At 36.1% G+C, this 18,718-nt stretch overlaps 1 protein-coding gene across 1 annotated transcript in view; it reads right to left on the bottom strand.

Annotated features, from left to right (window-relative positions):
• Malrd1 (MAM and LDL receptor class A domain containing 1) overlaps positions 1-18,718 on the bottom strand; it is a 658,259-nt gene that overhangs the window by 146,554 nt on the left and 492,987 nt on the right. The window contains exon 31 of the mRNA XM_021195116.1: positions 16,106-16,263. Within this exon, the coding sequence (XP_021050775.1) occupies positions 16,106-16,263 (158 nt within the window). The remainder of the gene's footprint in view (positions 1-16,105; positions 16,264-18,718) is intronic.

Here is an 18,718-nt window from a genome sequence, read left to right as displayed (position 1 = left end):
AAGGCTTCATCCCCTATCAGAGGAAGCCACAGTCTTCTCCAGCTCACATATAACAGTCACTGAAATTGATGGCATTCTGGAAAACAAACACACTGTAGCCAATTCAAATGAATGGATGTGATATTGCTCTCAGCCCACAGTGAAATTCAACTAGAAGATCATAATGAGAAGATAACGCGTGGGCCACAGAAATTTCAGAAGAAACTAAATGGTGTCTCAAAATAACTCAAAGCAGCCTTCAGGATTTAGAGGACAAAGTATAGATGTGTGTGAGTGTGTGTGTACATGCACGGTGACCATGGCAGCAGTGGGGACCAGGTTTTTTAATAATGAAGGAAATTAGGGATAAGTCTAGGTACCATATTTGATAATCTAGATTTAATGAATGGGTCAATTCTTTGAAATACACACATATCAGAACTCAGCAGAGAAAAATTAATAATCAAAATAAGAATTTACCTGACATAATTTTAATTAATTTTTAGTAACCTTCCAAAATGATACAAGTCCAAGACAATATTATAAATGGAAACAACAGAGCAATATCTCTTATAGCATAAAAACACCTCAAAATTAATAAATCAAATCTAACAATGTATTAAGAAAAATTCAGTGCCATGACCAAAGAAATTCTAAGCATGATAGGCCTAAAAATTTTCAATAATCATTAGATATAGTCTATCAAATCATTAGTACAGACACACACACACACACACACACACACACATACACATCTGAGATCAGTTCCCTAGAACCTACATAAAAAGCCAGGTATCATGGCTCAAACTTTCAAATTCAGTCCTGGGCATATGAGAAAGGGGATCCCTGAGGCTTTCTTTTAAATAACTGAGCTCCAAGTTCAGTGAGAGACCTTGTCTCAAAGCATAAGTCAGTAAAAGATTGAAGGAGACACCCAATATCTACCTCTGGCACCCACATGCATGCTAACATACTTTGTACATGTGCCCACTTGTACATACACACATAAACAAGTATACACACAAACACAAAAGAAGACAATGAAAACCATAGCCTCTTCACAATAATAACTTTTAAAACCTTGAACTAGAAAGGATTATCTTGAAAGTTAAGAATATCTACAAAGAACAATATTCTTAAGGGTGAAAAATGCTCCTTTCTCAGGAAATTGAGCACAAAGAATGACATTCATTCTTATCATTTCTATTCAACACTGCCCCCAAATTCTTTACTTAAGTGATAGAAGATAATGTGTACTGATTATGAAGGTTGAAATCTTTTTTTCCAGAGGACATCACTATATAGAAAATCCCATAGGAAATTGTTCTAATCAAATAAGATATCTCCTAAAATGAATACATAGTTGGAGCAATGTTACAGTATATGTGCAGTAACAATGAAAAATATTATTTTCTTATGTTCCAGTAATGAAAAATTAAAATGTGAGTTAAGTATCCAATTTGTTTTAGCACAAGGAGGAGAAATATATGGTGATATGCTATTTAATAATGGGAATAAATTTTGATAAATGTGTCATTAGATTCACTCATTCTTATGGGGACATCATAGAAGATAGACAATAGCAACAATATCATTAGCCAATAAAATCTAAAGCATTAGCAGTCATGTAATACATTAATTAAAATGAAATGTTATTGAATAACATGTTATTTGAAACAAGATTATGTATACATAAATTTAACAAAAGAATATGATAGGAAGGATATTAAGGATCTGATGAAAAACTCAAATATAAACACTTATATTTGATAAATTATTCTATGAGTAAAAAAATCACTCCTATCAAAATGTAAACTCTTTTCAACTTGAGTCAGTTTTCATTCAGTACCAGGCAAAATCTCATCAGGTTGTTTTGAGAATATTAATGAATTAACTCAAATTTATGAAGGAAAGCAAAAGACAAGTGAAAAACAACACATTATAGAAGAACAAATTCAGAGCAATACTAATTGTCTACCAGGAATTATGAAAAGCTATGACAACCAAGGCAGTGCTGTAGACATGAATCAACAACCTGAAAAGAACAAACATCTCAGAAACTGCTGAGAAACAGACAGCAAAGTGGAGAAAGAACAGTCATTCCCAGAAAGGATTCTTCACAAGCTATGAGCACATTCCAAGAAAATTCAAATCCAAGTCAAAATGAAAGTATGGGCTGATTTAATTCCCTTTTGGAAGGTTCCATAAAATGTTAAGTATTGGGCAAATGGTTTATGGTTCTGATGTCTAACTGAAAACACATGCTTACCTATATTTCTCAGGAACATTCCAAAGCAAATACAGAAAATGCTGATATTAACCTGCAGAAGTCCTGGAGAATCAGAAACAGCAACTAATACAAATAGTAAGGACTTTCTGGGAAATTTAAAGCGAATAGGAACTGATGAAAACACATGAATAAAACTGCAATGTTTTAAAACAATCACCTGTGAAAGAAACAGCCACCACTATAAGCAACAATAGAAAAGATAAACTTTCCCAACAGGATTATGAATTCACTCAATGAGACAGTGCCTTAGGTACAAGCTAGTGATGAATCAAGGGGCTCCCTACATGCTAGTTAGTTAACTTATTGGAGGAGCTGATGAGAATAAGAATCGTGCATGGATCACACTGGGTAGCTAAAAGAATCGTGCATGGATCACACTGGGTAGCTAAATCTGTTGATGTGATCACACATGGGAGTTTCCAAGCTGGCGAATAGAGCCAAGCTAATGAAGCAAGATTCCTCAGACTGTTATGCAGCTTGTACTTCCTAGATCAACTGGTAAAAATAGTACATCAAAAACATAAGGTTATGATAGTCATAGCTCTTCTGTGGCATTAGAGTGACATAGAGCTGGAGGTCACTCAAAATGTACAGTCACTGCTGGAAGAAAGGTATTTATTGGTTTGTCTAAGGAACTGGAACATATTATTCAAATATTATTCAATCTTATTCAAACAAATTTCACCAACATGCAGGGATATAAACAAACACTTTTGGGAAATTATAAAAGAGAATTGTTAAGCTTAACAGATCCTATAATGTTATGGTGGAGACAGCAGAGCAATGGAAAAACAAAGAACTAAATCTAATTCTTTGCTTTTGATGTCATTTAAATCTAAAACATTCATAAACACACACACACACACAAACAACACACAGGCATATACACATAAACATACACACATGCACACACCTAGATGTGCCGGCATATATACACATACACACAAATGCATATACACACATCCACATGCGCACACACATATACATAATACACACAGAGGGTTTTTTCATAGACTGTGAAAACTAGCTTGATTGTCCATATAAAACCTTCAGCTATGAACTGATTGTAAGAATTGACCCAGATTAATTGCACCTGAGAATGAAGAAGCTGTAGCCCAATCTCCCTGAGGTTAAAAGGGAGCAGAAGTCATCAGGTTTCCATGAGAACATAAATTCTAACCATGGGATGTGAATGGATTCCACATAGGAAGAGCAGTGTGGACACAGGAAAGAATGGTAGGGGTTTCAAAATGAAGACAGCACAGGTGGGGATATCAGTCAGTTCCTGATGGAGGCCTCAAAAGAAACTGTATCTGTCCACTCATTGATCTTGAACCTTTCTCAGAACTCTGAGAAAATTTATTGCTGGTGTTTAAGCCACATAATCTGTATTTGGGTAGATATGGAATGGGGAAATGGATCTGGGAGAAAATGAAGGAGAGGGATAATATAATAAAAATAAAACACATGGGATTCTAAAAGAACCTACCAAAATAATATCAAATTTAGTTCATTTTAGCTATGGCTATATCAATATTATTTGTGTTATGGTATAGAAATATCTGCAGCAAATCAATAGGTACATGGATAAATATAACCATCTGCATTACTTTGGTTTCTGCTTAAATTAGTTGTTATTTGTTATAGCCTTGAACAAATAAATGTGTATATCAAATTATATAACAATCTAACAATGTGGGTTACATAGAATTAGTAGTGCAGTGAGAAAAATAGCTGTAAAATACTTTTATTTAATGTTAATATTCAATGAATGCCAGCTATTTTTATATTAATAAGATTACCAAGAAATATGTGTGTGCTTTATGAAGTTTATCTAATATTCCAGCCAATTACAAGAAGTCACAGAGCCTGGTCAGTACAATCTTGCCAAACATCTTTTATTTGTATCGGTGGGGATTAGATTCAAAGTAGAAAATTCCTTTTAATCATAATAGATGGAAACTTCCAAGTAATCTAATAAAAACATCCAGTTTATACAAAGTAACAATAATTACAGCTTTAAAACCCCACAGGGATAAGAAAGAGGAGCTGCACTTGAGTGTAGCCAAATAAAACCCACGTGAAGGTAATGTGTGACAAACAAATGGCAAACAGTAGCACAAGAAAATGTCCCATTATCAGAAAGAAGAGTCACTGTGCACGTAAGAGTCATTTTCTTGAGTCTTGTACTTACCAATATAGCTTTGACATATAAATGCTGAGACTGATAAATACACCAAGAAACAGAACAAAACATAACACCAAGAACAAAAAAATAGAGACTGAGTATAGTTAAATTTGATATGCCTTCATTCCAATAGGCAAAACAGTACAATAAACAGAAAGGGCAGATGAAATGGTTTAATTTAATCTCTGTTTTTGTTACTCATCTATGTTCCTATCTATATTAGCAATGCACTAGGTACAATCATCCTTTCATACATTTAAAGAAAATTTATGTACATATAACAGATTTAACATTGATAACATAATCCTATGAAATCAATGTAGGTATGACAAAGGGTTAAATTAATGGTACTGAAATAATGGCTGATGTAGAAAAAAAATGAGATTATAATTTACCACTACTTCTTTTCAATAACAAAACTGAAGTAGTTAGCTAAACCCACAGTTCCAATTTACAGCATAACAAAAGAGTACATTTTATTCTTCTATAATAAGAAAGGGCATGGGAATCAAGGCATCAAATTCAGAATCTATAAGGAATATAAAGACTGATAGAGTTCACCAACTAAAACTGTAAAAGTTTCTTTAGCTTCCAATATGTTAAACATATTCTTCTTTGAAGAAGTCTTACTCAGCCTGGGAACCAGACTTCTAAGCAAAACTGATTTGGGTTATTTTTCAAGGTGACTTTGTAACTAGTCCATTTATAGTCAGCTATAAGAAATACTTTCTTTTGCAAATTTCCACTTCTATGTCTTACAATGTGAATTGATTTTAATTTCCAGCAGGATAGCTCTTCAACTGGAGGTCACCTTTTCTCTTTATTACACTGTGAGAGAGAAGTCTTGGGCAGAAGGTCAAATTAGATGAGCTCCCTCCTCTTGAGTGTCAACCTTCACATTTGTGCATTGCCTTCTTGTCTTGTGTAATTTATAACTTAATAGTGCTTTACAGCAATGTTTCTCTCTAAGGTTGTTTTTCTATTATCTACAAGGAGAGATATACAGAGTCTTCTAGCATGTTTTTCTCTCCCTCAAGTGTCACTATATCTCTCTGTCGTCAAAACCCATACACCAATTTTACCAAACTGTTAATATTGGTCCATGATTCTTAGCATGTGATAGATAACAGGTGTGTGCAGATACATTCATAGAATAATCCTATCTAGTGTCTTTGTCAAAGATCTATTTAATAAAGTAGTCCACATTAGGGCTTGAGAAATGGCTCCATGATAATATAGAAGATTCTCTGTTGAGCTTTAGAGAGACACATTAATCTATCACTATGAGAAGTTATCACAAGTTATTTTAGTATTATATGCTATTAGCAGAGTAGTAGGTTTGTTTATGGCCTGTCTAGTGACAGGTTCTTGGCCCTGATATTATGCTAGGTAGGGGTTCTATATTGTGGAGCTAGCCTTACTTAAATCCAAGCAGAAAGTGTTTAGTTATTTTTTGTGATATTTGTGTCACTATTGCACCAGTGTGCAAAAATTCCTCCTAAAGCTCAAGGAACATTTTGAAAGATGAACTGGAAAGACTGTAATAGCAAGAGGTGGTGGATGACTACAAAGAAGTATTTTCTGTACAGAGCTTGTCAGTTGCCCATTTGAATTCATAGTGATTGGGACAGCATCCATAAGACCTATATAAGTTCAAGTCAGATACAATCTCAACATGAAGTGATGAGTTGTACAAGACGTTCTGACCCTAACTGAGGAGCCCCTGGTAACTGAGAGGGAGTAAAGTTTTTTGTTTGGTTGGTTGGGTTTTTATTTTTAATTTCTTTTCTTTTCTGTTTTTAGTTTTGTAACTCTGTCATTTTATTTTTGTCTTGAACTTATGAATTTATGAAATGTAAAGATGCTTGGAAAACCATGCGATCAATAATCGCAAGAACCAAAGAAGATAACAGGAGGGTGCAGTTTTCTTCACCTTCATCCAGTATGTTTGTCTCCCCATCTCTGCCTCTCTGTCACTCTCTGTCTCTGTAGCTTCCGACCTCCTGCCCCCTTCCTTCTTTTCGTTTTCTTTTTATTAGATATTTACATTTCTAATGTTATTCCCTTTCCTGGTTTCCCCTCTGAAAACCTCCTATCTCCCTCCTCCCTCCCCCTGCTCCCTAACCCACCCACTCCTGCTTCCTGGCCCTGGAATTCCCCTATACTGGGACATAGAAACTTCACAGGATCAAGGGTCTCTCCTCCCATTGATGACTGACTAGGCCATCCTCTGCTACATATGCAGCTGGAGCCATGAGTCCCACTATGTGTACTCTTTGGTTGGTGATTTAGACCCAGGGAGCTCCGGGGGTACTGGTTAGTTCATACTGTTGTTCCTCCTATGAGGATGCAAACCCCTTCACCTCCTCAGGTACTTTCTCTAGTTCCTTCATTTTGTTTTCTTTTTAAAGGTGAAACCGCTTGAGGGTCTAAGATGTGCCAGTGTATTGTCACATACCTAAGAGTATATATGCAACAATAATTGGACTTCATAGATTAAACAAAAAGAATGAGATCACAATGTTGGGGGTATATGGAATGGGAGATAGATCTGGGAGAAAAGAAAAGAGGTTAATATGATCAAAATATAACTCTTGGGATTCTCAAAGAACTAAACCACTAACAATAAAAACACTGTAGATCATTTTAACTATGTCTATTGCAGTATTGTGATACAGCCTAGCTATAGTCTGTAGCAATTGGAAAGGAAGAAGTCTAAGTGTTGTTATTTGTGGACAACATGACAGGGTAAGTAAGTGACCCTAAACATTTCAGCAGGGCACTCCTACAGCTGATTTATACCTTCAGCAAAGGGGATGAATACCAGATTAACTAAAAAGAAAAATCAGTAGCCCTCCTATATACAAATGGCAAAGAGACTTAAAGTGCAGTCAAAGAAACACTTTTCACAATAGCCTCAAACACTACAAAATGCACCGAGGTAACTTTAACCAAGTGAAAGATTTTCTCAAAGGCCTTTTCTTTATCTAATGAGATGATCATGTGGTTGTGTTTTTCTTTTAGTTTGTTTATATGGTGGATTACATTGATAAATTTTCATATATTGAACCATCCCTAAATATTTGGGATGAAGCCAAAAAAATACGTTGTAGCCTATCAAGGTGCATTGATAACTACAGCTTTCTGCATCAGTTTTATTTGCTTGAATAAGTAAGAATTAATCAATTTGACCAATATTATCTGGGTTTCATGCAGGTTTGTTTAGAAGGCAGATATGGAAGTATTTTCATCTCTTCTTATGTATATCACACCATCTGGAGACTTACACATTGTTTCTTCACTTACACACTCTCTAGTATTATCCCCCAAAGTCAGTTCTGCTGAGCAGTGCCACACTGCGTGTCAAAGCAGTGACCGTCAAGTTCATCATAAGGCGAAATGAAAGAAAACTACTGGATCTGGAAATCAGTTAAAGGGTTCTTAAAACATAAACCCCTATTTTGAGGTAAATGGAAAGAACTAGGAAATATCATCCTGAGTGAGGTATCCCAGATCCAAAAGGACATGCCTGGTGTGTACTCACTGACAAGTGGATACTAGCCAAAAGTACAGAATACCCAGGATACCACCCACAGACAATAAAAATTTTAACAAGCAGAAAGGCCCAAGTGAGAATGCTTAAATCACTCTTGAAAGGGGAAGAAAATAATCACAGGAGGCAGAGGGAGGGAGGGACCTGGATGGGAGAGGGGATCAGGAGGGGAAAGGTAGAACAGGATGACTTATGGGGGCGGGGGCAGGAAAGATGCCTAGAGAGCCAGAAGAATGAATGGAAATATGCAGCATCTGGGGTGGGGTGGGGTGGGGTGGAATAGGAGAACGGGGGACTCTCTAGACTGTTCCAGAGACCTGGAAGGTGAGAGATTCTCAGGACTCAATGGGGGTGACCTTAGACAAAAATGCCCAACAATGAGGAGAGGGAACTCTAAGAATCTGCTTCCAGTAGTTAGAGCCTCAAGTTGAGGGACAGGGTTACCAATCCACAGTCAAAATTTCTGACCCAGAATTGTTCCTGTGTAAAAGAACTGCAGGGGAAAAAAAAAAAAAAAGGAGAAGAGACTAAAGGGAAGGTGTTCCAATGACCAGCTCAACTTGGGATCCATCTTATGGAGAGTGGGGAAACAAAGGCCTGACACTATTACTGATGCTATGATGTGCTTACAGAGAGGAATCTTGTGTGGCTGTCTTCTGAGAGACCCTACTAGCAGCTGACTGAAATCAATGCTGATGCAGATAATTAACACCTAATCATTGGGCTGAAGTCGGGATCACTATGCTTGAATTAAGGGAAGGAGTGAAGAAGCTGAAGGGGAGAGTGACCTCATAGGAAGACCAGAAGTTTCATCTAACTTTTATGCCAGGGAACTCTTAAAGACTGAAGCACCCATCAGGCAGCATACACAAGCTAGTCTGAGATCACCACCACCCCCTACCCCCACCCCCACACATATATAGCAAAGGACTGCCTGGACTGGCTTCAGTGGAAGAAGATGTGCTTAATCCTAGAGAGACTTGAAGCCCCAGAGAAGGGGGAAGCCTGGTAGGGTAGGGGCACCCTCCCAGAGGCAAAGGGAAAGAGGAATTTGATGAGGAACTGTGGGAGGGGGAACGGGGAGAGGAAGCAACTGCTAGAATGTAAATAAAATAATAAACCCCTAAATAGCAACTGATAGCAACTCCTGACAATGTTCATAATAATACAACATTTAATTTGATCTTAAATAGCAATAATAAAAAATTCAAAGCTCTGTTATATATGTAGCCCTATGTCTCTTTCATAAACTGTTGTCCAATTATTAAATACATATTCTTTTTAGATACAAGTGTATTTTTAACTCAGCATACTTTTCTTTTAGCAGCTTTAAAATTGCTTTCTAGTCTATATTTTTCCCACTTCTTTATCACTTATATGGAACTTTCTGCAGCAAAAAACGATACCTACAAAATAGGTTTGCTTTCCAAACCCATAGGGAAAGGTCAAGAGGGCCCATGGAGCAGCAAATTTGTACAATTACTTTGTAAATTAAAGCATGACTCTACTAAATTCTAACCTAGTACCTGGTTAATATGTGACTATAAATTTACAATGTAGCCGGGCGTGGTGGCGCACGCCTTTAATCCCAGCACTCGGGAGGCAGAGGCAGGTGGATTTCTGAGTTCGAGGCCAGCCTGGTCTACAAAGTGAGTTCCAGGACAGCCAGGACTACACAGAGAAACCCTGTCTCAAAAAACCTAAAAAAAAAAAAATTTACAATGTATTTCTTTGATTACCAAGAGAACTTTATGCATCATATTTTATTGGGTAATTATTTATATTATCATAGCCTTATATACAGTTGTGGGGAGAGTTGTGAATGGTGGATTAGAAGCCCTTCTTGTCACAAAATATCTTAGGGTCTACAGTCATCTGTGTTTAAAGACATAGATGAATTGGAATAAGTCTGATCCTTCTCTTATTTGCCATTTTAAAGTGTATAAGGCCAGAGGGTGTCACAGAGAGTAGAGCTGGCTTGCAGTATCTGACAGTGGACATTATAGGTCAATATGACACCTTAGCAAGTCATGGACAGCGGGTCTCAACTTGATAAACAAGACACCATCTTGGCTCTTGTCCTTCAAAAACTGATCATATGAAATTACAGAACAAATGAGCTAAATGTGTTGCTTCATACAAAACTAGACAGAAAAAAAATACATTCATCATCCCTTTTGTGGCTTTTTATATGTGATTCATTTGTAGGAATAGCTAACTAATTTATTATTACATTTTTGTGAAATTTATAATTTAAACCAAATTTGTACTAAAAACTATATCATATACAAAACATGGGAAGCTTTTTCTAAAGAACTATTTGCAGAATATAAAAGTAATATTTGGAAAAGGAGTATAGAAACACTAATTAGGCCAGGAAAAAGGCTCCCTTAATATGAGAGGAGGAAGACAGAGTGAATAGCAGACAACAGAGTCATCAGATGTGGGAAAACTGATATTTATCACCCCATGGTTTTATGATGTTGAATAGATTCTGGAGGCTTCTTCTCTCTCATTCACCTCATATATATATATATATATATATATATATATATATATATATATATATATATATATGGGTAGGGTTAGGTTAGGGCTAGGGTATATATAATCCATAAGAAATTTTCAATAGTTTTTGATGTGTAATTGTCACCTGATATTATTATATATGATATTAGCCTGTTTTTTTCTCAGTGCCACACACACCTATTTTCCTTGCGGGACAAACCATAATCAGAAGTTATGAATGAAAAAAATCTATTTTCAATTAAAATTATATAAAAATAATAATGAGTAAAAACTACAAGCAAACACAAAAACAACAAAGAAGTAAGAAGTAGGCCACAATAGTATCATTCTACTGAAAAGCTTTAATTTGGCAGCATGGATGAAAATAAAGGGTTTGCTAAACAAAACTGAGCCAAGCACTAAATGACAAATACCACATGGTCTTATTTATGTGTGGAAACAAATAAAGTTGATCTGCTAGAAACAGAAAATAAATAATAGTTAACAGATTGGGCAGGTTAAAGGAAAATGGAGAAAAGGAAGTTTGTCAACAGGTACAAAAATAGTTAGGAAGAAAAATTCTAGTGATATATCATATAGTAATATGAGATTAGTTAATCAATACTGATTATGTGTTTCAAAGAAGCCAGAAGAAAGAATCTGTCTCTGAAATAAGAGATTAAAAACATTGAAACAAAATCTTTCTGGCATATGCAATAGTATCTGGGTTTGGTGGTTGTATATGGGATGGATCCCCGGGTGCGGCAGTCTCTGGATGGTCATTCCTTCCATCTCAGCTCTGAACTTAATCTTTGTAACTCCTTCCATGGGTATTTTGGTTCCCATTCTAGGACGGAACGAAGCATCCACTCTTTGGTCTTCCTTCACCTTGAGTTTCATGTGTTCTCCAAATTGTATCTTGGGTATTCTAAATTTCTGGACTAATATCTGCTTATCATATCATATGTGTGAGAGCGTATCATGTGTGCTCTTCTGTGACTGGGTTACCTCACTCAGGATGATATCCTCCAGATCCATCCATTTGCCTAAGAATTTCATAAGTACATTGTTTTTAACAGCTGAGTAGTACTCCACTGTGTAAATGTACCACATTTTCTGCATCCATTCCTCTGTTGAGGGACATCTGTGTTCTTTCCGTCTTCTGGCTATTATAAATAAGGCTGCTATGAACATAGTGGAGAATTTGTCCTTATTACAATTTGGAGCATCCTCTGAGTCTATGTCCAGGAGACATATTGCTGGATCTTCTGGTAGTACTATGTCCAATTTTCTGAGGAACCATCCCATGGATTTCCAGAGTGATTGTACTAGCTTGCAATCCCACCAACAATGGAGGAGTGTTCCTCTTTCTCCACATCCTCACCAGCATCTGCTGTCACCTGAATTTTTGATCTGATAAAACTATCTCTTGTGAGGCTATGCCAGTGCCTGGCAAATACAGAAGTGGACGCCTACAGTCATCTATTGGATGGAACACAGGGCCCCTAATGAAGGAGCTAGAAAAAGTACCCAAGGAGCTAAAGAGGTCTGCAGCCCTATAGGAAGTACAACAATATGAACTAACCAGTACCCCCAGAGCTGTGTCTCTAGTGGCATATGTAGCAGAGGGTGACCTAGTTGGCCATCAATGGGAGGAGAGGCCCTTGGTCTTGTGAAGATCATATGCCCCAGTACAGGGGAATGCCAGGGCCAGGAAGCAGGAGTGGGTGGGTTGAGGAGCAGGGCGGGGGGGAGGGTATAGGGGACTTTTGGGATAGCATTTGAAATGTAAATGAAGAAAATATCTAATAAAGAAATTGAAACATTGGATAGGTTAATAACTTTAAATGGTTCATTACACATTATATACATATATGGGACTAGCTCACTGCCCATTGTAAACACATTTATTTTACATCAATAAAACATGCAAAATGCAACACTCAGAGTCTTAAGAGATTCATTAGGCAAGTACCACTTAAGAAGTTTCTCAGGATAGTGAACTTCATCATTAGGAAGAGGAATGAGTAAAGAAGGTTCAGTGAGCCACTGAAACCCCAAGTTTCAGGAATAATAGTGAACATGAGTAAAATCTTTATAATTTTAACAATAATCATAAAAGTAGTTTTCATTGCTTCTTGAAAAGAATATTCACATGCTAAATGAATATGAATTCCACAGCCTTTAATAGAAATTGTTTAGATCTATAAACTCAACATTAAAATAAAAGCTATTTCTGAATGACTAGGCAATTATTCTAAAATATGAACATTAGACCTCTATGATGCCATCTAGATTCATCAAGTTTTCTGTTGTCAGAGAAGGAAGTTTTAAGACATAACTCAAATGTTCTCCATCAGCAATTATAAGACTCTCTATATTTCAGAAAATGTAAAAACGAAAGTATATTTTATTTTTATTAAATTTATATGGTATATTTTGATCATATTCTCCCTTCCAAATCCCCTCAGATTTTCTTCCGTCCCTAAACACCCATCTTCATGTTCTTTCTCTCTTTCTTGAAAAAGAAAGACAGAAATCAAAACAAACAAAAAAACCCAATAAGTAAAAAATATACGAAAGAAAATCAAAACAAAACGAAGTTTCTATTGATTACACAAAATGCTACAAAGACTATAAATGTTGAAAGGTACCTCTAAATGGCCTTGATTTCATTAGGATGAACTTGTAGAAATCAGAATATTAGTCATTTTTAAAGTTTCCATCCTGTGTCCAAATTTCACCTCCATTTTACTGGGATTGCATTTAAAATCTAAACAAGTCCAAGGCTAGAAATCTGAATTACTAAAGCCTAATATGCTCTAGAGAAAATAATTGGTTTCCCTTAGATCTTTATTTATTAATATGTATTAAAAGACCATGTTCATTTTAATTTGAGATTTAAATTTCATGTGTGAATATATATCTGAAATATAGAAAATAACATGATTACATTCTTCTATACTAACAGCCAGAAACTATACAAGCAGTTAAATCTATGCTGGCATTTTCCTATAATGTCTTGTCTTTATATCAAAGCATGCTGATAACTGTATAATCATTTTAACATTCTGACTATTTTCTACTTACTATTAAAAGCTACTTAAGGGTTCCTAGTCATCAAGAGTGTTTGTGTTTCTCATGTGTCCTACTCAAATTCTGGGATAAGTTGCAGTAGTTTGGTGTGTCAGCCATAAGTTAGCATGAAAGATTATGTTTAATTTTTACCCAAATTTATCAAATTTATAAATTTTTATTGATTGCTTTAGTCTTATCTGATGAATCATATTAAGATGGTGATACAATTTAGACATGCTTTATTTGAAAATAATCTCAATACACTGGTGAAGAAAAGTCCTATTTGCCATTAGTAGATATTGTTTTCCAGAGTACATTGATAGGCCATGTCAAATCAATCATACAATATCTGCCATGACTTCTGATATAAACTTATTTCCTTGAAACAAACAGAATGCTGATGGCTCTCCTCAATTCATATGTTGAATTCTACACATAGAAATTAGGAGGGTTTGGGAGATCAAGGTCATCTGATGAAAACTGATACTCCTGGTTTTTGTACTGGCCATAATCCTTCCAGTTGCTTGTCACTCTGAAAAGTTTCTGGCTCATGTAAAGAAGGATCCAGGATTAGTCAAAGCAGGTCTGTCTTCCACTCTTTCTGTGTAGCACACATGTGTTTGCATGTGTAAATTTCTCTCAAATCTCCCTCCTCATGTGGGAAACATGCTTTCAAATATATCACATAACTCCAATCCTGTCCTATGCCTTGCAGCATCTAAACTAGAAAAAATAATTGAAATGCCAAATCAGATAGAAAAAACAGAAAGACCCAAGAAAATTCACTGTGTTAATCAGCCCCAAACAAGACAGTTCAGAGAAAACGGAATGTCCTTATTATCCCCACCATCATTATCATCGTCACCATCACCAGCATCATTATCATCATCACCACTACCCTTTATCATGTTGACTGCCAATTCCTCCCCAGGCTTCCTTGCAGTAGAATTATCTGGAGACTGCCCATTATACAGAAGAATTCTCTATACTGCTAACCTCTAATTTGAAAAATCATGATTCACTCCACAGCAAGGCTTTATAAGTAAAGACTGAAACCAACCTTTGTAATTTAGAGGCTATTTATAGATGCACAACTAAATACTAGGGGCTATACATTTGGGTACCCCAAGCAGATAACTAACCAACTATTCAAAAAAGCATGTTTGGATGTTTGTTCTGAATGGAGGAAGATGCGGAATCATGTTAGTAAGTAAAATATGTTTGCTTTCATGAGTAACAGATCATCACAGGTTAGGAAGACTAATGGAGGATGACCAGGGAGTTACCATCCTGGAATCTATTATAACCAAAAGCTAATGTCCCAAATTACTCTAGATTGTATGTAAAACATATGAAAAAATTCAAAGGATCATGGTATTGCACTAACATGTGTGTCTCCTCAACTGCTAGAATGGATTTTCTTGGTTTCTACTGGTTTCTATTTGAAAGCATAAAATCTGAAAGAGTCAGGATAAATATTTCATGTTCTTTGCATGCTTGTGTTTTGACTTGGTAAGAGACCCTGTCAGTTATTATAATTAGTATGACCTTTCTTTCTTTCTGTGTTTTGTTTTGTTTTGTTTTGTTTTGTTTTGTTTTGTTTTGTGTTTTTGTTTTATCTTTCAGACTTTTTGGACCGACTACAAGGTTGGTAAGTAATAGATGGCAAATTTTTGACGTAACATTTTACACTAGTTATGTAATCTTTGAGAGGAGAATTTGCTAAGCATTTTATGGTCTCAATTTATTTTAAAGCTAGAAGATATGCATATCTCCCACATTAGACCAACCTTTGAGCTAAAATTGATATTATATAACATTGTGTATAAAATATTCCCTGAAAGACAGAAAATAACCAACACCTGTCACCATGTCCTAGGAACAATGTTTGAGTTGAGGCAATAAACCTCATGTTGGTCTAACCAATTATCTGCTAGGTCATGACTCCAGGGTTGTGCTTTAATACGCACTTTTAAATTGAATGTAGATCATAAACACTGATGAAACTGTAAGTATAAATACTGTCAATTCTCTCTCAAGGACTGTGATTTATTCTTGGGCAGATCTTAATTTGAAATGTCAAGACTGCTTTACTTTTATTTTGCTTAAGATAGAGACTTCTTTATTGTTATCTCTAGTGTCACATTTCCTCATTGTCCTTTGCCAAGTGCTTATTTGCTAAGTACATGTAAAATCTACTCAGACTTTTTTTTTTTTTTTTTAATGTACAGATAATCTTCTAAATAGTTAAGGTCATAATTGAGTTCAGGTGGCAGACTTCAATGAGCTTAGTCTTGACTCAGATGAAGATGAATAAGGGTACTGTATGCCAAAGACCCAGGACCCCAATAAGAGATGAGAAGTTAATGAGGGTACTGTATGCCAAAGACCCACAGCCCCAGCAAGAGATGAGAAGTTAATGAGAGTACTGTGGCAGCATGGTTACAATGGGGTGATTAAACTCACATGTTGAATATTTCAATGGTTGCAAATCTATTTTCTTCCATACCTTTAGTATCCCCACAATATGGGGATCCACCATGTAGAACCAGAACCGAACAGTACATATTCCAAGGCTTGCTGGAAAGAAGTGAGAGGTAATGATTCTTGCAGTAGATCCTTCTTCAGAGAGAGAAGTGTTGACATACAAGAAATGCCGACCACTACCTGGAAAAGATTGAAGTTTTGGATTTTAGTGAAATAATGTATTCGATACTGAATGTATTAAACCAAGCACAAATATCATTATCATCTCAAACACTCTCCTTTCCTCTCTAGCATCGCCAGTGATACAGAATTTATCTCTTACAAGTCATCCCAAAATAGCAGTTAATTCTTCTGAGCAGAAAGGACACAGGATTCTACCCTGTGCAGATTCTGAAGGCAAACTACTACCCTTCATTCTCACCTTCAAGTCATGGCATTTTGTATTTTATGACTAGTGGGCACTGGGATCTGATTGATGTGGGATCTTATTTCAGTTATTCTTACTTCTACACTAGATATGGCCACATTTGCTGTAGAGTGTGTTCTGCAAAATATTACATATTTTGTTGATGTGTGTGTGTGTGCTTGTTTGTGTTGCAGGGGGGTGATTGCCTGTGTAGGCATATGTAAAAGATAAAGGTTGATAATATATGTATTATTCCATCACTTTACACCTTACTTTTTAACATAAGGTCTCTCACTAAACCTGGAGTTTGTTCCCTGTTCATTTGTCTGCCCAGCAAGCACAAGGGATCCTTATGTCTTCATGACCCTTAGGTTAAAAATACATGCCACTGTGCCTATTTTTAAGTGGGCGCTGGGGATCTGAATTGTATTTCCTATGATGAATTCACTCAATGAGTCCTGAGTTATGCTAGATGTTTTCCACTGAGCTATAAATGATGTCTGTGCTCCAAAGATGCATTTGTTTGTCAAAGGTCTCTCTGTGTATTCAATATAATTGAATTTGTTTTCTGTTTGACATTGTCAAAACTTATCAATCTACTCTTCTGTATTTTTTTTCTGGGGTAGCAAATAAGTTAGTTGTATAGTTCCAAACAAATCTAATACATTTTTTTCTATTTAATACATTTTTCCTTGTGGCTTATCACTATTGAAAGTTCAGCAGTAATGGCCTCACTTTCACATCTGATAGCAGGACTTCACGCTTCCTTTAGTTGTTTCAAGTAACTTGGTGAGAGTGTTTTCTATTTTATTCATTCTTTCAAATAGAATGCTTTAGTTTTATTTCATTTTCTATTAATCATTTTATTTGTTTACACTAAATAATCTCTCTCTTCTTGTTTTCCCTCTGCTAACTCTTGACCTCATGCTCCCTCCCCTTTGTCTCTATGAGGATGCTCTTCTACCTACTCACCCACTCCTGCCTCACATCCCTAGTATCCTTCTACACTGGGGCATCAAGCCTTTATGGGACCAAGGGCCCTTCCCATTGATACCAGATAAGGCCATCCCTTGCTACATCTGTAGCTGGAGCCATGCATCCCTCCATGTATACTCTTTGGTTTGATTTCCATCCCTGCAAGTTCTGCATGGTTCAGTTAGTTGATGTTGTTTTTCCTATGGAGTTGCAATCCCCTTCAGCTCTTTGAGGACTTCTCTTAGCTCGTCCATCAGGGTCCCCTGGCTCAGCCTAATAGTAGGATGGGAGTAGTTTTATTTATTATTACATATATTTCACTAATATCTACTCATATTCAACACTTCCATTTTTTCTTTTGCTTTTAAACAGCTTTTAATTTAGTCTTGTTGCTCTCTTTTCTTCAAATGTTCAAACTTTCTTATAACTAATGTATTCAATGAAATATACTTGTTTTGATTCTCTATTATCTCTTGAATTAAAATATGTCAAGATGTTAATTTAACATCCTTGACTCATGAGATATTTAGAAGCCATTATTGAATCTGTATGTAGTTAGGAGGTTTTTGTTTTTGTTTTTATTTTTGTTTTTGTTTTATTTGTTTTTGTTTTTGTAATTCCGAAAGAACATTATAAGTGTTTGTGAAACATGAAATATAAAACACATAAACATATAAAATTGTGTGATAAGATGTGATTTATTTTTTTATTTAAACATTTTTATTAGATATTTACTTCATTTACAATTCAAATGCTATCCCAAAAGTCCCTTATACCATCCCCCCTGCCCTGTTTCCCAACCCGCCCACTCCTGCTTCCTAGCCCTGGCATTCCCCTGTAATGGGGCATATAATCTTTGCAAGACAAAGATTATCATCCTCCCAATGATGGCCCATTAGGCCATCTTCTGCTATATATGCAGCTAGTGAAAAGAGTTCAGGGGTTATGTGTTATTTCATATTGCTGTTCCTTCTATAGGTTTACAGACCTTTTCAGCTCCTTGGGTAGTTTCTCTAGCTCCTCCATTGGGGGCCCTGCCTTCCATCCAATAGATGGTTGTGAGCATCCACTTCTGTGTTTGCCAGGCACTGGCATAGCCTCACAAGAGACAACTATATCACAGTCCTGTCAGCAAAATCTTGCTGGCATATAGAATAGTGTCTGTGTTTGGTGGTTGATGATGGTATGAAACCCTGGAAGGGGCAGTCTCTTCATGGTCCTTCCAACCATCTCAGCTCCAAACTTTGTCTCTGG

Source organism: Mus pahari, chromosome 3 (genome assembly GCF_900095145.1).
Source record: "Mus pahari chromosome 3, PAHARI_EIJ_v1.1, whole genome shotgun sequence".
NCBI lineage: Eukaryota > Metazoa > Chordata > Mammalia > Rodentia > Muridae > Mus > Mus pahari.
The sequence above is the reverse complement of the archived record's forward strand: the minus strand, read 5'-3'. Positions and strand labels throughout refer to the sequence as shown.